The sequence below is a fragment of the Aptenodytes forsteri genome, unplaced genomic scaffold (assembly GCF_000699145.1).
Source record: "Aptenodytes forsteri isolate BGI_AS27 unplaced genomic scaffold, ASM69914v1 Scaffold79, whole genome shotgun sequence".
Taxonomy (NCBI): Eukaryota; Metazoa; Chordata; class Aves; order Sphenisciformes; family Spheniscidae; genus Aptenodytes; species Aptenodytes forsteri.
In genome coordinates this window covers 891194-914190 of record NW_008794776.1, presented here as the reverse complement: position 1 = coordinate 914190, position 22997 = coordinate 891194, and the positions used below count along the sequence as shown (strand labels likewise).

The window sequence follows — 22997 nt, the reverse complement described above, 5'->3', positions numbered from 1 at the left end:
TTCACACTAGGCTGTTTCAGAATGACTATTTGATCTAATCTAAAAGTACTATGCAGCAGAGGTGCATAATATAATATATAATACCACGCAGTAATTCAGAACTCTTTCCTAGATGGGCTGTTCTTTCTCTCTATGGTGCCATTGCATCAGCTTCACCCTGGGAGAGGAAACATCATGAAAATGTTTCTCATGAAAACAATTCCAACCGCACAGGCAAGCAAGGTTCTACATGTCAGGAGGTACAGCCTTGACTTCCTGATCAGAGGCATTTCTGCCTAGAGCAGTATACAGCCGCTAGGACATACTGGGGGCATTCAGCTCCTGTATTTGAGCTGCTGATGCCTAATGCATCAGCACGTTGTCTCGCTGCTGTCTCAGTTGCATGGCCAGTGGGTGACTTTCCTCTCCCGATGCTTGGCAGTGTTACTACCCCTCCCTCTGAAGCTGCCCATGTCTCCCCACCAGAGATGGAGACCCTGCAAAGTATCTTAGACCAGATACCTAATTCTTAGGTGGCTGAAGGTAAAAGGAATTCACATCTAAATAATATACCACATATGAATGTTACCTATGGCACAACATCCTCAATGAAGTTCAGGGTACAAGGAAGCCCTGGCTGACACAAACTCTAATTTCTGTCTTCCTCTGTAACCTCAGGAAAGTCAATTCAACTCTTTCTGTCCATTTTCCCCCACTGGTGTAAACAACACAACCCAGGGAGCCTTGGTCAGCAACAGAGAACTGCACTGCACTTGGAGCACAGAACAACTCCTAGAGCCAAATGGGAAGTTGTGAGCGTGCCTGGGGAGACGACCCTATGTCTGGATCATTTGACAAAGCAGCTTCAGATATGGCTTCTTGGTTCTTTAGCCCTATCTTCCTTTGAGCAGAAGCTTTTGGGAGGCTTGTCAATAAGATCTAATTTAATTCTGCTTGGAGCAGTAGCCATTGCCATCCTGAAACTGATTCCATCCTATTCATTTCTATGGAGTTCATCCCAAAGACGAATGAACTTTCTGAGTTAGTTGTACAAGTTGTTTATTTATGCACATAGTAAATCACATGCACATGCTGATAAAAGATTTCTGGTAACATAGCTTCAGACTGACCAGGTCTGGTCTAGATGTATGATTTAATATTATCTAAAGCTCAATGTTGTCAGTTACAGAACAAATGTGACTGTCAGGGAAAAAACACAATAACAATAGTAGCAAAACTGCAATTCCTAAATGGTTCTGGGCTGAGATCCAATCTCCATCTGTATTTGTAAAGCTGCTATATGCCTTCATGGGTATGTGACAAACAAATGGCTAAACAAATATATACAGCATCCTAAGGATGTGGCTGCTGTAGCTACCACACAGCCTTTAAAATTTGCTACAGGTTAATATTTATTACTGGACATGCATCAGCAATAGTGGCAAATCTTTATGAGTTGCATTGAGAAAAACATTACTCTCTTCACCAAGTACAAGCATCGCTAATGTCCTTACACATGCTTTTTCTTCTGTTCCTGTATTTCTGATAAAGAGGTAGCACACAGAGAGTACAGGAGGAGCGAAGCTTATATTCTATTGTATTACTGCATGCATTTTAACTGTTGTGTTTTCAGGTATCCATTCTTGAAGCAACATTGATTGCTTTTGACAAAGAAAGGCAACAGACTTCCCAACTAGTGCTATACAGGGGATGAAAGGGAAAAAGTATCTTAGTGTCTGCTTCACAATGTGTGTGTGCTCTCCATATGTACAGGATTAAGGATACTCCTTCTCAAGAAACGTTCAACTAAAGCTATTCCATAGTCTACAGCTTCTATAAGCAACACATCTCAGCTAAGCTTAGCTATACCAGGCTAGCAGAATGAGAGCAAGTGGGTTTGCTTCCCTTGCCCTTGTCTCACACAGTGTCACTTAAAAAATAAATAAAAAGGATTTCTCAGCCTCGGAGAACAAATCCAGATGTACTGGTTCTGCTACAATTTACAACATCAGCAAGCTACATTTAAGGTCTGATTTGCTAAGCAGATGCCCCTCACAAAAAAAGCGTAGGGGTTATATGGTGCAACAACAGACCCCCTTAGTTCAGGTTAACTCAGATAGAAATAACATCACAGTCAACTTGGTTTTGGAGTTATTCAATGCAGACTTGGCAAAACTATTTTGATCTGTTCTCATATGGGGTTAAAAGAGATGGAAACACAGGACTGGTAGGGACAACCTAAAACACTGTTGCATGGAATCATGGAGGAAGGATAGAAGGGAGATTAAAAAGAGTAATAAATTAAACTGGATCATATTAGAACTCAAATTCTTTTTAATTAAAAAGGTATACTTGTTTAAGCATTTTTGATAGATAAAAAGTATCCCTCTGTTTTCCTCCAGGGTTTTGCAATGCTTCTGGAAGGTCACTGAACAGTACAATGACCAGCTCTCATCTGTGAGTGCTGCCCGCAGTAGTCTAAGGAAGTTTCTAATAGAAGCTGGAGACACTGTGAACAGTGATCTGTCTCTCATCTCCTGTAGTATTTATGCTTTTACTGTGAAAACATCTTCCCTCTGAAAGTGCTTTTTATCTTTGGCATCAGAAGAAGTGAGAGATGATGAAGGGAAAGCCTGCTTCACCACCACCTTTAAGTGATTGTTTTTTTCTATTTTGCGTAGCAGATCAGCAAGAGGTTTTGCATTTTAAAGAGCTTTCTCTGATGCTATTTCAACAGTTTCTTTCATTATTAAGCTGCATTCAGCTACTTTCCCCCTTTTTTCTATTTTTCTAACGTCTCTCTCCAGATTAAAACTAAAATAAAGAAGCTAGACAGCAAAAGACAGGGCTAAGCACAATTCCCTAGAGGTTTCTTCTTTATCTTTCTTTTTTCTGGCATTATATTTTTGTGCCCCTTTGTAACAAAGGCCATTGCCTTTCCAAATGACTTGGATAGATTCTCTCTGCAACAAATCACATTTTATTGAGCTGACAGAGAAAACTGCTGCCTGGAAATCAAGAAAGAGTCACTCCTGAATCACTACCTATGGCACTATGTGACTTTGTGATCTGGGGAGTGAATGTACCGTTCCATCTGGTAATGAACAGATTAGCTGCAGTGAATATTAAGGAGATTCCTAGTACCGTTACCAGTCAAGACCTTTGGGTCTTCCTCTACTTACTCCTTTCAGATTAAGGTCTTGATCCCACCACGACCTCTGTATTGCAGAATTGCAAGAAGGGAGCATGAGCTGTGTGAGTTCACCACAAAGGATGTGACAACGTACTGCCTTGGACTCTGCAGCCATAAAGGGGCTGTTGACGCTTCTGTAAGCATATCGGGTTTGCTGGGTTAAATTCCACTACAGATTCCTGAGGAATCTTCATTCAATTACTGGTGGAGGCAGATAGTTTACAAAAGACAAATTTGATGTCAAATATAAGCTAAGACTGTCTTTCAAAAGATGAACTCAAACCACTGCCTGTTCTGTTTCGTATGTGTTGTACACAGGAGTGGAAAGAACAACAACTATAAGACCTAAAAATAAACGAGTGGTACTGACTCTGTGAGTCTAGTCTAGTCTAAGCTTGTTTATTCTCCTAGTGGTTTTTCACCTCTGGAGATATCAGCCCAGTCTCTGAGGGACAGTTTTGAAGGACAAAAAGAGAAGTTTTTAATATGGCAATCCTGTCAAGTTTATGAACACTGAAGATTTGTGAGGCATCACTCCATTTTCTAGGTAGAAGTCTGTGTGGTTTGCCTTTAATTAAACACCCTGAGGTTTAAAAAGTCTCAGAACTTCAAGACTGAACAGAAATGAGGAGATATGATAATGGTAGATGTCCTGCTTATACTCCTCAGGTTCAGAATCTTGTATTTTGGTGTGTAAACCCATTTACCCATTTCTGTTATACTAATGTAAATGTTGCTAAAATATTCAAAGGTTACATAAATGTTTAAATATTTATGCAAGCACTTCTATGAGCAAAAAGATTTTTCCAGTATCTCTTAAAAGAATCTCAATTTCAACGAAAAAATTTACAGGATAATTAGTAAAGAATAGTGATGTTCAGCACTTTTCAAATATACGACACTCCTGCTATTTCAGCTCAGTATCATCACTCTTACATACCAGAAGGGCAATTGAAGCTCATGGAGGTTAACCTTCGTGAACAAAGTCATTCACTCCATTAAGGAATACAGAGCACCAGAATGACTTATCCACTGAATATACTGACACTTACATAATATATAGAAAATATTAGACGGTGATAATCATTCCACAAGCTTTCTGGACAATCCTTTAGAATTTTGTAATATTCATGTCCTTGCTATAGAATTTCTTCTAAGATTTTTTTTTTTAACAACATCCTCTGTAGAAAGGGAATTATGCTCTATTAAATTCTAGAGATTTTGAGAGAGACTATATAGCTCTCTAGCCTTGATTCCAATTAAACACTACAGTTTTATACATAAAGGAAATCCTGTGCTACATGAACATTAGGTGATGGCAACTGCTTCATAAGAAGGATTTCAATGCCTGGTTGCATAATCTGATTAATCAATAACCTACTACTGGAAAATGGAAGCTGTCTCAAGGCCCATACTATTCATTTTTTCATGTTAAACTGTTTAAGTCTGAGAAGAGTTAAAGCTTCAGACCTGAGCTCTTCCATGATCTCTGGAATGATATTTACAGCTTTGTGACACTGTTAGAGCAGCCTTTAAAACGGAAGCATCCATTATAGGAGTTGCTAATTGCTAGTGTGACTTGACTTGCCAGAGCCACCCCTCGTTCCCACTGACTACAGTTGGAGCTGTGCTCAGTGACTTGGAAAGTGAAGCCAAAAGCTCCCCTCACAGGGCGAGCATAAAGGTAAATACAGTAATGCAGACTTAACACTGATAAGACTGTCATCTTAATAAATGAAAGGCTTGATATTTCACGTTACATGCAAGAATAACCCTCAGAGTTGTTTTTACCTACGACCCACCAAAAGAAAAAGAATGAATTTGTTTCGTGAAATAGTTGAGGAATAATTACTCCCATTCTGGAAACAGTGATGAGGGAGCAGGGCAGGTATTACACTTTAATAACTGAATTAAGCCTTATTCTGCCTCTCTTAGAACTAACTGTCTGCAGTTTTCAATGGATAAAACAGCTTGTGCGTTGGTGTTGCTTTGTGCTTGTAAACAGCTGCCACATTCCAAATGCAGTTTCAATCCCTGTGATCAGTCCTCAGGCAAAGTTCCCAGCAACCCACACTAATAACATGGGGATCGAGCCCTGAGCGCTGAAGAAGAGGAGAAGTCTCTAAAAATCAGAGCTGTAGTTTAGAAGCCATTTGGACTCCCTCTGCTGAGAAGGGTCTGCATTTTCAGCATCAGCAGCCAGATTAGCAAAACTAAGTAGAAAACCCCCAAAGCTAGAGAGCATTTCTTAGGGAAAAGGCTGTACATTATCTAATCTCATTACAAAGATTTTGCTGGCAGCTTTGCAGAGCAGAAACCGTACATTTAACTAACTGAATATCATTCACTACGACAGAACTGAGAGAGTAAAAGGGGCACAAAATGCCAGCTGAGACTGGAGGGCATCTATTTGCTCCCAAATGACCAGCTTTTGAAGCTGAACTGTAGCTGCGCTGAGCCACAGGAGCTCTCTGCAGCTAGCATTATCACATAAAACAAAATCTGTCTTGTTTTGTGCACTCTCGAGTCAAGTAATTTCTGAAAATGGGGCCAAACAGAGAGTTTGGCTCCTACTTACTAGGGATATGCCAGACTATATATGCAGCATGGTCCCAAATATCTTGCTTGGCAAAGCAGGATCCCAGGGTGAATGCAGGGACTTTTAATTCCATCTACACACTTTGGACAATAGTTGCACATTTGAGAACATCACAATGCTTGTCATTTTCTAACTTAATATGTATCTGCAATGTACAAATTCACAATGTGTACATTACAGCTATTGGCAGAAAAGGAAAGGAGAAGCAAACCATCGTTTCTTCTGACTGTATTACTCAAAAAGGTCTGCAGAAAACTGCTTATCTTCCCATCATATCTACAGCTGTCACAAGACTAATGTTATTTCTCCCATTTACTTTCCTGGTCTTGATCTTGCCGCTTTGAAGTTGATTTTGAAGCACTTTCTGTGGAACTTGAGGCACTGTTACTGCCACTCTGCTTTGATTTTTCATTTGGGATGTATAGGTTTTCCATACTGACATCACTAACGCAGGTAGTGAGCTGGGTGAAGGCATGAGATCACAGGGAAAGAAGGCTGCAAGGATAGAGTTTAAAAGTTTCTTTAGCTCCCCTTGAAATTTTTGCATTTTATGTGATGGCAAGGTATTTACAACTTTTATCGCTGAATTTAAGTATCGCAGACCATGTCAATTTTGAGTTTCAATTTCCACAGAGGCTGACTGCTTGGGGAGTAGTGGTATGCATTAATGATATTACATCTTCTATGAAAGCTCCGCATATTGCTGGCCTATATGCTGTGTTTGCATCTGACAAAAGTGTGCGGTAAAGCTTCATTTTTCTAAAGCTCCTCTGAAGTTTTTCTGCTCTACCGATGTATATTGATCTCCGTAAAACACAGGACTATGAAAAATATGGAGGAGGGCAAGGAGGTGGACGTTCTATTAGCAATTCTGTTCAGAATATAACATATCATATTAGATTTACCAGAAGAAAAGCCTACAAAGTCACAGGGCTTCAGAACAGCAAAACAATGGAATTCCCATGCTGTGACTTTCCTGTTTTTAAAGCTTTTCAGTTTCACACAAATCACAGGAACACATAGAAGAGGAAAGAGGAGCCATCAGAGAATTAGGGTGCTGGGTTTGGACTCAGAAAGAGATACAGCTTCTGGTTTTGAGGGCTTTCAAGGCTGCATTAGGGTGTGGTGAGTAGGAACTGTATTTGCAGTTCATCAGCTACCGAACATAAACTTCAGGAAGGTCATTTGTGGTGGCCCTTGGGGGTATCTGCACCATGCAGTAGATGTGACAGAGATCCCATGCTTGTTCTGAGCCTGCTGCTGTGTCCCTACAGCCCCGTGCGAGACCCTAGCTCAGGACGCAAAAGCAGCATAGCTGTGTTGGCTCTGTGTGGTGTCACGCAGACTGAGCTTTCAGCTCCTGATTCTGGAGCTAACCAAGGCCTGAGAATGAACACACAGGCACCTTACAAGGAGTCGTCCAACTTTTCTACATTCCTTCCAGAAAGTTATACAACTACTTCATTTTTTAAAATGAGAGTACTGCTACAGTTTTGACTGTGTCAGCTGAAGTACCTGAAAGGCATCAACCCTCCACGAGTAGCTGCCTGCATATTACAGCAGAGGAGGATTGGCAGTAGCTGCTGTTGTTTAGACTGACCCCTCCACGCTTTCACTGAATCTTGCAGGACTGCCATAAAACCACAGAAGAGAGCATTATGTTAAAGTGACTGCACAGAATATGGCCTGTCTATTATTAGACCACACTGGATTCCTAGAAACCCCATCTAGTGTGACTTTCCATTTCTCCCTTTGTTTTATAGGGTTGAGTTAGGAATGAGACTTGTTTTAATCAGAGGTTTATCCACCTACTCATTATTCAGCATACTCTACTCCACAACAGTTGCACCTAGCTAACAAACGCTAAATAGAGTTTTATTTGACCTAACTAAAAATGAGCGATAAATCAATTGCATTATATTCACTGTAGGAGCTTTTTATTGGAAGTTAGTGTTGTTCCTCGATCAAAACAGCTGGTAGGAACAACCAGTTCTTTCTAGTCAGCCCCTTGTTTTTATTTTCTCCTATAACCTGCACTAAAAACATAATGTGAAGCCCTAAATCCTCTGAGTCTTGAAGGCTTTGCAATAAAGCCCCATATGAAGAATATATATGTATGCTGAGGTGCAGTAACGCAGTGCAAGTTTGGACGCTTACCCTGCCGTATGCAGCAGGAGTTGAAAGGTATGAGGGAAAATGTAACGTGCCCGTGACGTGCCAGGGTTTCTAATGGGACGAAATCTTCTGAAACTCTGCTTCCCCTTGAAATCACCATCTGCATCACACTTCATCACAACCCACCACATCATTATCTGCCTCCAGATGCTGCTGGTAAGAAAGCACAGGGAAGAAACCTTAGATGCCATGGGAAGCTTCGTTTTGAGCAGACTTAGCTTTCCTCTGACAGATACTTAAGAGATTCCTCATTTTTATATTTTGGCAGTATCTGTAATAATGTTTCACTGAACCAAGTACAATTATCTCCAAGCTATATTTAGGACCAGAAGCACTGATTCTCTACAAGATCAGTTCTGTAACGCTCATCGTGTAACACTATAATTTCAATAGGAAAGGGACCAGATCTTGAATTAGCCCTGTAGAGAGCAACACACCAGATATTTAGGTCCTTCCTTAATACTCTCAAGCACTTCCATATCCTTTAGCACTGCAATGCACCGGGTAAGGACAGTCACACCCTGATTCCCATTCATCTTCATACAGGTTTTGTCAGACCAATGTATTTTGGCACTAGCACTTTCTCTAATGTAACACTTCACACCCTTCCATCACACCAATGTTTCTGTCATCACCTGTCCCCATCTCACCACTCCCTGGGCACCTGTTTTGCTCTCTCTTGGTTGCACGTCTGGAAAGTTCCAATGGATCCAAGGACCAGCTGAGCCCTTACAGTAAGTAGATCAGGTAGCAGAAGCTGGTGCTGCAGCAGGACGTTATCCCCAGTGGGATCAGTATCCATCCATAGGATGGATGGATGGATAAAATCCATCCATACCCCAGTATCCATCAGCAGTGGGGAGAAGCTCATCCCCGTTCAGGTCAATATATGTACAGTGTGGGGACCTCTGCTCTCACTAACAGAATATCAGCCTTGCTTATGCATGGATAACCACACTTTTCTAGGTAGGGCTAATATAAATAAAGGGCAAGATGATTTCCTTTACTGGCGGAAGCCTGCTTTTGAATTACAAAGTCTGGCAGCCAGCCCCCATACTCAGAGAGCAAGCGATCATGTTGCCCCAATATACAGCCACCGATCCAAGTCAGAGTAAGTATCTTTCTATTTGGTGCCTAAACAATATGATGAAAAAGCATCCATAGACACATAATCTTATATTTATTAAGATTTTTTTTCTCTGGAATAGCTATAGTACTATGATGAAACATTAAGGAGCCTCAGGGACTGTCCCCATACCATTAAAATTTCAGGGTGAGCTTTCCTGATGGCTTTAATGAGTGCAGCACTTTAATGAGTCCAGGATTGAGGCTTAAGAGTTTGATTCTTTAGTCGCTGCCTGTATGTACTCAGCCACTCAGCTTGGAACTGCATTCAACCTACTGGCGGAAAAATGCATAACAACTTTTAATAAAAATACCTATGGTTGCTGCTAACTAGTGGTTCCTCTGCCTATCAAAGGGAAAAAACAGTGCTTCTGCATCTAGTTTTAAAACACATTTTAAGTTTTGCAAATACTGGAAAGTAAGGAAGAACAGTGACGCTTCTTTGTAGTTAAATAACAACTGAAGAGGTTGAAGCACAGCTATTTGTATAAGATTGGGTATATTAAGACAAGAGCAAAGTATCATCTAAATAATGAAGTGCTGATGACTTTTCCTTAGTAAATAGGGTATTATGATATGGTTCCAGATATACAATTTAAAAAATATGTTACTACAATTAGTACACAACTATTTATTTATCTCTTATGAACATGTCCATCTGTCAGCTTCCTTACTGGCAAACTGAGACTCTCCTACATCATGTGTTACACAGCATCCAGACTGACCTTTAATCTGAATAGATTCACAAATGAACAGCAGCCATTTCAACATGAGTTTGCATCTCTTTAGTAAGGATTAATTTCATTTCATAAACTGTTTCCACCACAAATGGAAAAATCTCTGAAACATTTATGAATCCTGGACGACTATTTCGTATGAGTATGCTCCCTGATGTCAGCAGTATTCACAGTAAAGTTACTCATATGTGTAAATGATTCCTGGATTGGGCCTTTAAACAAGCTCTGTAACCTTGACAGGTGTCTGTAAGTCCCATCACTATTGCTTTGAAAATGTTGATACTAGCAGTAGTTCCAGTCTTTTCCAGCTATTAAGCTAGAGTTCAGCCACAACCCCCCCTAGCCAGATTTTCAGCCCCCGACAGTTCAGTGTTGCTTTGATCTGGGATTTTGTTTCAAGTTACTGTGATGAGAGGGACAGCTGTGACACTCTGTCCTGGATTTTAGCTCCTAACAGGAATTCCTAACATTCTTGCAGTGGCCTTTACCTGCGGTTAATGTCTCCCTCTGCTCATCAGTCCCAATGAAACCAAGAGCCCACCATTTATTAACAACTACTGAGGGACATCTTAAAGGTAAGATCCGTGTCTCTGTTTCCAGTGATGACCACAGCAGCTGCATGTGTGGACTAATATTATCTGAATCCATGTTTTGATCTGGATACATCTCAGAGCTATTAATGCCATTTAAAAATGAAAATAAGTAAGTAAGGTCTTTAGAGTATGGTTCAAGACTAATACACTGAGACTAGTATGCAGCTTTTAATTTACCAATTATAAATAACAGCAATAGAATAAGAATATGATACCATGTATACAGCATCCCCTCTGGTAGCAATGGGATAAAAGCTAGTCCAAGAATGATGAAATACAAACCCAAAATGTTTACAGTAGCTTCTGAAATACACGTAGCACTGAAGACTTTTAAACTCAGGTTATTTTCATGGCAAAAACATCCTCAAGCTCGTAAGCATTATCAAGAGTTTTCAATCTGGAAATGTCACAAGGTATTGCAAGTCTCCTGAAACTCCGCTGCTCTTCACAGCATGAAACCCCTTCTGTTCTAGCAGCCAGGTGACCTGGGAACCCGGAGCAGTATTTGCTCTTGAGCAAACTGCACAAAAGCACCAGCAAAAGCAGCCACGTTCCACTTGAATTTCTAGGAGATGAAAAGGAGCCTATGCATGCAACTGCAATTACTATTAATGGATCCAGATATATGGATCCTATTGGTAAATTCCAGCTTAGCAAAGTAAAATTTGGCTGTTGCTTGATTTTTAGTGCCATAATAAATTTTGTGTCCACTTTTAAAAGGTTGGACCACTGTGTGAAGGTCTAGAGCATTCAAAGACTTTTAAAGTTCATGAAATCAACTGTAAATTTGGAAGTAAAGAGTTGAAACTATGGGACAATAAAAAAAGGAAAAGGAGTAGTAGTCAGCAGATTAAGACAGGACACAAACTGTGCACTGAGCTGCCTCAAGACCATGCTTATCACTGGGGAAACTATTACCTGTTACTTGCAGATATATCTTAGGTTTAGATTTCTGCTGGGCTCTGTTACTGGGAATAATGTAATTGCAGCCAAACTGAAGGCACTGTAAAAATTAATATAAATACGCTTTTATCTGACGGCCATTCAAATTGCTGGGAGAAACATTACCTTTAGGCTCTTTACCTGAACCATACAAATGGACACTTATTTATTTGATGACTAAATATTACAAGCCAAGTGCTAATAGGTACTGCTCATCTTCAACTTCTAGCTTAACTCTGTATGTTTGCCTGAATCCAAAGTTATCAGAAATTCCACACAATTGAAATCAAAGAAAAATATCTGTACAAAGCGGTATATGATAATATGTCTAAGTATTAAATAGCTCTCATCAATAACACCTTTTTTTTCTTCGTTTGTGGTTTAAATTAATCTACAGGCTTTCATACCTCTAAGTATACTTTGGTTCTGCTATGACAGGGATGCTCAGGAACATGAACTGTAAACACATGCACACATTCTTTGTTGAAGATACCATGATCTCTTCCCAACAGGTATAATTTATGATGACTGGACTTTTTTTTTTTTTTTAAAACAGAAAGGTTACTCCCAACAAAGTATCTAAAACAGTATTTTACAGTGGATGATAATGTATCCAAAGAATTTGACATAAAAGCTTGATGGGGAATTTCAAAATGAATTAAGGATTAAAGGCTTTTGTGCTCCATTTGAAGCTTTCTGAATGCTTTTTAAAATCAGAATCAATATGAACATGTCAATTTGACTTGAACCCCAAATTTCATTTCCCCATGTAAAGAAATTTCCTGGAAATGGGAACGTTCTAGATGAAAAAAAAAGCCCTTCTTCCTTTATGATGAGGTGATAAAACCTTTTTGTCCAAAGCATTTCATTGAACTCTATTTTTTAACTAGCTGTATGTTTCATAGCATTAGCACTCATGTCACAGATGAATTCCTCTAGAGATTCTGCGTATATTTCTAGATACACAGAAGATAGTTTCTCTATTCATCTGAGCAATTTCAAAACATTTCTGAAGAGAAAGAAATTACACCTGAAAAATTTCTCTAGTCGATTCCAATAAATGCTGTGTTGTCTGCAAGTAACTGCCTCCAGTTATTTGTTTCACTTCAACTTCAGAGTGCCTAGACAGGGAGGCTTCTAGAAGCCACTTCAAAATGTTCCAATAGCGCAAACAGGCTCCATTTTAAGAAACCCTTTTAGTGGAGATAAATTATTTCTGTAGAAAATAAGAGAAGAGCTCAGCAGGGTCCCAAGTGCTAATCAAAGGACATAGTGCTTCAAGAAAACATTCTTTCCAAACAAATTGTTGAAGTACTGCAATAGTCCAGGCTGTACTGCAATTACTGCAAGAACACTCTCTTTTTTTTGTAAGATTTGGGAATTTCATTTCTCCTTGATCCATATGCTCCAAAGCAATAAAACCCAGAAGTCATTTTTGCAGAGGGATTTTTATTTGGGAAATAATTGTGCTGTCATTTTATATGCATCATCTGGTGATGTATAACAAATGCCCATCAGATATATTTTTTTTCCCTTGACCTGAGTTTTCCTCTGAAGGGAAGAACTTAACACTGGTCATTTTCACCGCTGGGAAGAAGAAATCCCCATAGGGCTGGAATTATTTGGTGAAACTTTGTAAGCTGTTTAAGCACGATGGCTAATCTGGATGATCACAGTAGTCCTTTTCTGAATTTATTTTTTTAATTTGTGAATGCTGTCTTGTATTTTTTCTTGCTCAGGTACGTGGTTTCAAATAAGGTTACAATCAGGATGATCTCTAAACTAAATTCGAGCTATTACTTTGATTAGTAGTTAGGTGGCTATCTTAGGAAAAAGGTTAACAGGAATTCTTTGCGACTAAAAACTCTGTAAAGCATCTGATATATGGGAGCACTTCAAGCTCCAGCAAACTGGAGAAATTTGTTTGGCTCTGAAGGATCCACTGAAAGCAGAAACCTTTCTGTACAAGTCTTCTATAATGGCTTCATTAGTTCAAAGTACGACTATTTTTCCCACCTACTTGGTTGCTGGTATAATAAATGCTTCTACATAAATTCTACAGTAGTGCAGCAAACTGTTGGATCCTGCAAGTTCACAGGAGTTTTATTGCTTTCCATAAACCTACAAACTGAACTGACTGTAATACATAACGCTGTGGCATTACTATTTGTATACTATACATCCAAGAGAGCTGATAGCATATTAAAGACACCTAAAGAGCATCATCACAAAGCCCACTGTGCTATATGCTGTAAAATCACATAATATAATAAAATCCCTATTCAAAGGAGCTTACGGACCAAGGGTAAAATCACCCTTGCTCAAAGACCATGCACCATGAAAGTCCTATGTGGAAAGTGCAACCCGATTCATGCAGAGCATTGCCTTTGTACTGACTCCCTGCACAACTGTGAATTTCTTTCAGGGCTTTGACTACATATTCACAGCAGAAATAGCTGCGTTGCCTTAAGACAATACTACCCCACTGGTGTTCGTTACTGTGCGACATTAAGCTCTAGTGCTAAATTGATGGACTGGTCATGTGAACGCTTTCTAGCCACTTCTGTCCAGAATCAAGCTGTTAATTCAAAACAGCTCTCAGCAGAATGTGAAGTCGACCAGGATGACTTTGCATTGCAGTTGCTGGGGAACACTCATCCGATCCATTCCACAGATGCAGCTGTGGAGGTGACAATCGCAGCTGGAAAGGTGGTAAGAAACATGTGGAGAGGCAGTACTAACAGCAGAGCTGTTTTTGCAGTGAATGAACTCTGTGCACAGAGGACTTGAGGTGACATTACCAAGACCTTTTAAAATTAGGACATGAAAATTAAACACTGAAATTCTACTGAAACTCAGTGTGGTGACTGTACTGTTGCACCTAACTCTCTTTTCTTAAAAATCCCCCTCCTTATGCTTTCGAAACAGTAGTACAATTAATTTGCAGGCGTAGATTTAGTGGTTGTTCCAGGCTATTATCCTTTTGTGTATAAAAATTCATGAAATTTCAGAAGCTAATACATGGCATGAACTTACTTTAATGACGTCTTCGTCAGAGGATTTGCACTCAACTGATTCAGAGATGTCTGTCACAGCACTGTTCTCCTCAATGGAGACCACTTTGATGGGCACTGCCACTGTTTTTCCTGTGAGAATTGCGGTGTTCAGAATTTCCATGTCCTGTACACAAAACAAAGCACAGCGCTGTTCACAGACAGCTAAAGAGATTTCCAAAAGGCAAGCATCAGCTTTTCAACTGGACTTATACTCAAGAAAGATGCATTAGTTCTCAGTGGCTAATGATCTAATTTCATCCTCAAATAGGTGCAACTTGGTAAAACGTAGTAAAACCCCAATTATATTTTACCTGCTAAATAAACAGTCAGCTGCATTGCAAACTGTTAAACAGTGAGCAAAATGACTGCAGCTAAATTCAGTCCAGGCAGGCACACATCACAGGTAGCTTCTACTTTGTAAGTGTCCCAACATTTACCTTCCAAAACATGAGTTCAGAGTTTTTACCAAACTGGATTTGACTGGCAATGTTTGGGACAGGATGCAAGAACCTCGAAGGTAAAAATATTGCTCTTTGAATCTAAGCCCATTGCAAAGACAGAGTCTCTCTGTGAACTTTGTATCTGGAACAGTTTCAAGATTATTTAATTTGCTTTGATATGGCCAATGAAGCAATGTAAGGAATCCAGAAGGAGTTAGTGATGCTATTAACTGCAGGGAAAATAACAAGGAAATCTGAAGTTTGAACTTCAGTCGTGGCATATAAGCCTTTCAATGCACCATCGACTAAGCTAACTCTTCTAACTCCTGAACTGTTTCAGCATCACCGTATTCCCAAGATTCCCATGCAGGAAGGGAAGTTGTATAAAGAGAAGTACCACCTGTAAGACATGAGGTATTCCTACTCTACTCAGCACTAGCAAAGCCTCAGCTAAAGAACTATGTCCGATTTTGAGAACTATACTGCCAGAAAAAACTTTCTTAAGTGCAAAGAAATAAAAAAGAACAAGGAGAATAAATCAAAGACTAGAAAACAAGATCTGTGAGGAATGACTGAAAGAATTGGGATTGTTTAGCCTAGAAAAGACTATGGGAAAAGATGATTACTGTCTCCATATACACAAAAATCTTCCAAAAATGAGTAAGAATAAACCGTTTTACATGTTCATGGACAGGGCCTGAAGTAATGGGCTTAAGCTGCAACAAGGAAGATTTGTTTAACATTAAGGTGATCTTTATTATCAAAATAATGGTAGAGAATTGGTGGAACAGGTTGTCTGGGGCAGAAGAAAATGCACAGTCTAGCCTAAGAGATCTTTGAAGAACAGGTTATATACATCATTCAGAAATAACACAGGTTCTTTGGGTCAGGTAGAAAAGGAAAGGGAGCAGATGACCTCTTGTGGTTCCCTCCACCCCTGTATCTTAGTAGTCCACATTTTTTCAAAATTGAATGATAACACAACAATCTATATATCTTGTACTCAAAATAACCCTATTCTGCTTCAGCCATCCCAAAGAATATGATCCTTCCTCACTGGACAAAAGAAAATGACCTATACCTTTAAAATGGAAAAGCCCAACAGGCAAATGTGACTGATATTCCCACTGATATTCCTGCTTTCTGCACTATATAGTGCAGAACTGCTGTACCAATTGTTAAGTAATAATCCGTCACTTCTGTTTCTCTCTTTCCAATAGGTCATTATTGGTGTATCTGAATTCTAAGTGGCTTTGATATAAAGCCATTATTACAAAGGTTAAAAAACCTTTTCAAATTTCCCAAGACCTTTCTGGAGAGTAGACAGAAAATTTGGCTACTGGCACATTACCAGCAATTAGAAAAATCAATCTTCTGCCCTTTTCTAATGGTTTCATTAAAGGAAGTAGTGTGCATCTGAATGAATTTATTTTGATTAATTACTTCAGAGATGCATCTAGCCCAAAAATTGTAAAAGGCATTGTTTGTCATGATAAAGGTCTACTGAAATTTTACATCCCCTCTCTGTAGCCCAGTATGAACTTCAGGAATTTCAAATTCATGATGTGCACAAAGGTGATGGAAACATATTGTAGGTATTATCTAATGGCTTCACAGCTACTACCATTACAATCATTGGAGATCCTCAGCATTAGGAAGCAGTTGATAGCCACCTCACTACAGCTTTGAGTGGAGATGGAAACCTTCGTATTTCATCTTCACTGAAAGCAGTCATAACTCATTGGTATTACAGAGATTAAGAAATACTGAAGTATAAGCAATTAATATGTTACACACTATGTTAAAAGCAATTTTCAAATCTGCCACTTCCCTTAGTCTTAAGTGCTCTATGCTATTCAACTGTGATATTTAAAAAAAAAAGACCAAAGAACCAAGCTCGATTCTAAGCAGTCATAACTCATTGGTATTACAGAGATTAAGAAATACTGAAGTATAAGCAATTAATATGTTACACACTATGTTAAAAGCAATTTTCAAATCTGCCACTTCCCTTAGTCTTAAGTGCTCTATGCTATTCAACTGTGATATTTAAAAAAAAAAGACCAAAGAACCAAGCCTCGATTCTATTCTTTTTGTTTAGAACTAAAATAGAAAAATGTGTGTCCTATATCCCTGTATATGGAATTGCCTTATGGCACAACTTCTGCCTCCTCTGTGTTTCCTTTATATTGCTGCAATAAAGCCAAAGGCTTTAATGTAACAGAGAATTGACCCATTGTCTGCACCCATACACAAGCTGTTAGGCAGAAAACTCTAAATAATGTATGAAAGGATCCATGGTCCAAGACTCCTCAAAAGCTGAACTGAAACTCATAAAAATAAAAGGAGCTTAAACAGAACTCTGTCTGTCTGTCTGCTCTGCAATACTGAGCACTCTGGCCGTACACCACAGACAAGGGGGCTCTGAGTCAGCATCCGAACCTGCTTCCCTTGCATTCTGCCACCTCCTTTAATACCCTTGATTATCCGCTGATAAGCGGAAATAGTAGTTGAATCTTTAAGGATATGTCAAGCAACATTAACAATTGTTCTCACATCAGAACAGGAAATATGATAGCTGGTATAGGTGGCGATGTTTATGTTTTATTTTTAAACACAACACACTATCCTGTTTGCAAGCTAATTTGGGATTATACAAACAAGATTATTAAGAAACCTTTACAGAGACTAAGAACTCATTTAAAATGTAGGCGCTTTTCAAAATCACAGTATCTTGGCCATTTCCACATTCTTTAATTTTTAAAATCCCCCAAGAACTAATCTACTTTCTGTGCAGGCAGCAACTAAAGTTTTAAAATCAAATTTATTTTGTGTGGCAAAAGACTGAAAGCATCTGATAGTAATGTTTGGACTTGTTTCCAATAAATTAAAAAATGAGGAAAGCAGTGTAAAGTAAATTGAAAAAACAGAAAGAGGATGAGTTATAAGTAAGCATCAATATCCAGGTTGGAAAGACGTTTCTGTAAGTGTATTACAAACTCTAAAAAAAGCAAGGGTTGTCATTTCCAAAGTCGAAATAGAGAACTACACATATAGTTCTCATTAACACAGAAGGGAGATTGGAGCTCTGAACTTCTTTGGAAGCCTTAAACTGCCTCTGCAGCGCAGTGACTGAATCTCAACAACATCTGACTCTGATATTGCAGACAGCGTTGGTTTTCTTGTATGAAAAACTACCTGCAAACTGCCAATTAGGATGGTTCTTTCCTGTTACCAGGGCATCCCTTCAATGAATACAGTAGATGAAGGAAATCATTACTATTTAAACATATTTAATTAAGAAACAGTAGCATTAAGGAACAATTTTTCTTATTCCTCTAATGGTTAGAGGAAGACTCCAGTGGTTAGACATAAGGCTCTAATCAAAGGAGATATTCAAAAGCAAACCATTGAATTGTGTGCATAAGAATTTACTTTAAAAAATTATTGATAAGTTTTAACTTCAAGCTAGCTCTCATAAACAGAACAGAGTAAATGCCTTTACTCAACATAGCATTTTCATTACCCGCTAACAAAACATCTACTCTTTCCCAGCCCAGCCAATATCTTGTCTACTACTAGTCTATTCAAATCAGCACTACATTTGCTTGCTCAAAACCCCAACCTTTTGCAAAGGACCTGAACCATCAGACTCTGCATCAAGGACACAGAATTGCACCTCCTCTACACAAACCTTCAGCATGCTTCAGAGACTTCAGAAATGAAGCCCTGAGGTCACAACCTGATACCTACTACAGATAAAGTCTCTGCTGGCACATGCATGCAGCGTGTGGTATGAAACCTTCACAGCGCGAGCAACTTCTACTGTTCATCTGCCTTCCCCAGATAAACAAAGAAAGTAAGAGGGCTGGGTGGCTTTCACACCTCTTTACAGCTAAGCACTTGGTAAGTTGTGACTCAAGTGCAACTAGTTAGGACAAAAGGGCACTCCCATTCATTTCCCTGCATTCCTGATTTGAAAAAAAGATTTAATCAAGAAGCCCACAGGCTAGAACTGGTGAGTTATGTCAGCCTAGTGGTTTGGAGCTCCTCTGTGTGTGCCTATATCAAGTCACCACAGTTACAAATCTTGGTATCACATTTGAGTAGATCAGGAAAAGAATTAATTGGCATTTCAAAGAAAAACGGTGAGATCGGAGTCAGGCAGGGAGCCAGACACTACATTGTATTGCACTAAGACCTGAGTTCAGTGAGACCATTATATAGAATTTGATGCAAGTATCACCACTCTACAGGAAGTCTCCAAGCTTTCCTGCCTGGAACCGATGTCACAATTCAGAGTACCACAAGCTTTTGTTCATACTCTGGTCTTGGTTACATCCAGGCTAACTTAAATAAAGTCCACTAGAAGTAGTGTTGGTCTAAGTATTTTCTTCCACAGTTGCACTCATTGTGCTACTTCACAGAAAACTCAGCAGAATTGGTATTCAGAAAAATCAGAACTTTTTTAGAAAGGGAAAATAACATCCAGAAAGCTAAAGTATTCTAGCCAGAGCTGAGAAGTGTGTGCTCACATTTGGTCATTTGAAGTTAGGTAACACTACAGTTGACTCTGCAGGAATCTCACATTTTATTCCATCCCCGTTTCAGTCGGGGAACTTCCACCAATGTCAGTGGGAGCTCTGTGCAAAGAGTAAGAATACAGAATACAAGCCTTAGTTGCTTGAATTTAGCTGAAGAGCAAACCTTATGTTCATCCAACCTCTCAATTGTAAGAAGGCAAGCATTCAGCCATGACTAATTTAGGAACTAATTCAACATTAAATTGCGGCAGAATGAGGAAGCAAAGTGACAGCTGTTTAATTAAACTCTAAATCCGATTAGATGGTGTTATCAAGAGAAATCCATGGGAGCCTGAGGTCATGAGAATGGTCCTGTTTACAGGCTGAAAATTCTGTAAGTGGAATCTCATAGTATTATGTTAATCATAGCTTAGCATTAAGGTTTCTCCCTCACACAAACACACTACCTCATGAGTAACAAACCTATGCTGTAGACCTGAAGGAGTGACACAGAAAAGCCAATTATGTTTTAATTTATAAGGAAAGTTTCTTGGAAAAGTTTGTGGAAAAGAAGCAGTTGGGCACTGTCTACCCTAAAATCAAAGCAGTATTTGTCTTATGGAAAACGGACAGAAGCAGCAAGCCCTTGCATGCTGTTGACAGCACTTGAATCGGTGGAGACAATGCCTACGCAGGAGAGCTCCAGGAGCTGTACTGTGCTTCCAACTATTGTTCAACCCATCACCCTTGATGAACAGTGACACCTTGGCAACACATTTACAAGAGAAGAAGATGGAGATGTGGGAGAGGTAAACTCCACAATGCCAGTTGCAAACACCATAAATAGTCTACTGATGAGCGCCAAGTTACGCATCACAAGTTTCCAGGGCATCCTAGTTAGAGTGATGCACAGAGGTGTACTGCACTGCAGACAATTGTTATCCTGATTTGTGAGTCTGGTAACACAACGGTTGTAGATTTGAGTTATTAATACTACTAAGATTACAGCTGATTAACAAAATAACATTGTTAGGCAGCAGACTGTTTATCTACATAATCCCATGATTAAAAGTAAATTATACATTGTGCTTTCTGCCAACTGGATTCTCTGACACTCCACATTCACAGACAGTATATATGAGAAGGAAAAGAAGGTGACATTCTGCTTTTAAATTTTTCACACGCACTTCAGAAGAACAGGAGTGTTTCTACAGACCAAAGAGTTTGCATCATGATTGAGAACCTCCCTGAGGCAAATTCACTCCATGGCAGGCAGTGGGGAAGGGCAAATTTTGTTAGTCAGATTTCAGTTTGCTGTTTTCTTTCACCTGATTCCAATGCTATTGGCTCATCACATGTAAATCCTGCTCTGCTTCATTCATCAGTTTATAACACGAGGACTTTTACTTCATGAATAATATCACATTGCAAAAGAAATGGGGTAATGCCGTTAAGCAGTAAAACCAAAGGGGGAAACCTGCTTACTTAATAGCACCCCTCAGTATTCAAACATGGATCCAGTTGGAATCCAGGTTACTCCATGACTCTAAGGTCCACAGTGCCAAGGAAAATGTAAACTAATGAACCAATTAACAGTGGTGAAAAATTAGGCCATTCAAAATCTACATAAGAAACAGATTTATTCAATAAAAGTTGCCATTTCTGCAGTCTATTTCTGATGAGGATAGTACAACAAAGGATCTCAAAGTTTCTTTTGGATCTTCTCTTTATTAAATCTTTGTTAAATGGCCAACAATGTACGTGGCATAAAAACGAAGGACAATACCTGCCCTGAAGAACAAATGATGCAGAAGTCAAAAACAGATAAAACATCACCCATGGAAAGACCCAAGGGTGGTCTTGGGTCAATGCCAAAGGTTGGCATTGTTCTGTCCCTAGCATGCACAGCATTTGTTTGAAGAGCTTGATCAACATGATGTCTGTGGGTCTCCAGGAGTCTTAAAGAAGGTAAATGGAGTAAATGTGGAAACAGGGACTTAAGGAAGGGATTCAGACTCATATTTCTCACCTCCCAGAAGAGTGGCTTTGACCATCATCAGTACACAGGTAAAGCCCATCAGTGCACAGGCTAGGCTGGGGCCCCTCACACACTGCTCCAGGGGCTGGACCACTGCAAGAAAAACAGTGGCAGATTCCTGGGGCCAGAAGGAGAGAAAGCAAATGGCGCTCAGCTGGGATGGGAAAGTCTCGGGCCCAGCACAATCTCCCCTGTAGTTTTTGTGAACCATGTAATTTATGACAAAGATCTGAGTGTCTTTTCAAAATGGGAACTCAGTGTTCTGCAAACGCAATGCCTTTTTAATCAATGATCTTGTCTCTATTTACAGTCTCCATATTGAGATAAATCTTAATTACTGGCCCCCTACGTTAGCAACAGACCGTTCCATTTTCATCCCTCCTTGTACAGTTTTCAAATACCCTGCTAGTGGAATTTTTGAGTCCTGATAAATTACACTCCGCAGACAGAAAAGGGGAATGTAGAATATATTAACAGATAGGGATGCAGAAAAATATCTTTGGATTCTTGGATGACTAATCCACACTTTCCTTGCAGTGAATCTACCCTGTTAGCATTCGAGCGTGCAAAAGGGAGCATAGCCAATGATTACTTTGATTTAGCAGATGCAGGCTGTATTGCTAAATGTAATTCTACCATCACTCAAAAGTGAGTGTCTCTTTTAAAAAGTAAAAAGAGACTGGAGCAACTGAAAAAAATTAACCATGCCTTTAATTGCTTTGTTCTGTTTACAGTTAGTGACGTAAAATGATGGAAAAAATGTTATAAAGCCATTACTCAGAACTGTGTATTGGTATGAAGGCCACGTTGAATTAAGGTCAGGTACAGAGGTCTGGACTCTACCCAGATTATTACAACAACAGGATCTCACTTCTTATTGCTTGAAATTTTGAATAAAAAGGTAAAATCTTATCAGCATAAACTGTTCCCATGTGCAAAGTCCATAAATAGTATTCTGGCTATCAGAAAAACATGCAATAGACACAGCCTGTCTTATAATAAGGATAAACTCTCCAAAAAGGACAGAGAGAAACATTTTGCTTCAAGCTGCAGGCTAATGAATGCCCTTTCTTCAGAGCTTATGGCAACAGCAATTATACTAGCAGACAAGGTAGCTTCCTGTGATCTGTTAGAGGGATAACCAGTCTCTGTCTCTTCATTTTCAATGTGTTTGAAACTAGGTGGAATGAAGAAACCTTATTAGCCAGTAGGTCCAGAAAGCTATAACGCTTCTGAAGGTCCTGTCACTTCTTCCACTTGTGAACAACTGAGAATCAAATTCAGATTTCTTTTAACAAATTTGTTTCAGAAGTAAATATTTACTTGTCCTGGTTTCGGTTGGGAGAGAGTTAATTTTCTTCCTAGTAGCTGGTACAGTGCTGTGCTTTGGATTTAGGATGAGAATAATGTTGATTGATAACACACTGAAGTTTTAGTTGTTGCTGAGCAGTGCTTACACTAGTCAAGGACTTCTCAGCTTCCCATGCTCTACCGACTGAGCAGGCTGGAGGTGCACAAGAAGCTGGGAGGGGGCACAGCCAGGACAGCTGACCCAAACTGGCCAAAGGGATATTCCATACCATGGGACGTCGTGCTT

The 22997-nt window shown here is 39.4% G+C and overlaps 1 protein-coding gene across 1 annotated transcript in view; it reads right to left on the bottom strand.

Annotated features, from left to right (window-relative positions):
* TMEM132C (transmembrane protein 132C) overlaps positions 1 to 22997 on the bottom strand; it is a gene marked incomplete at its 5' end in the record, with an annotated part of 158923 nt that overhangs the window by 16329 nt on the left and 119597 nt on the right. The window contains one exon of the mRNA XM_019470773.1: positions 14380 to 14523. Within this exon, the coding sequence (XP_019326318.1) occupies positions 14380 to 14523 (144 nt within the window). The remainder of the gene's footprint in view (positions 1 to 14379; positions 14524 to 22997) is intronic.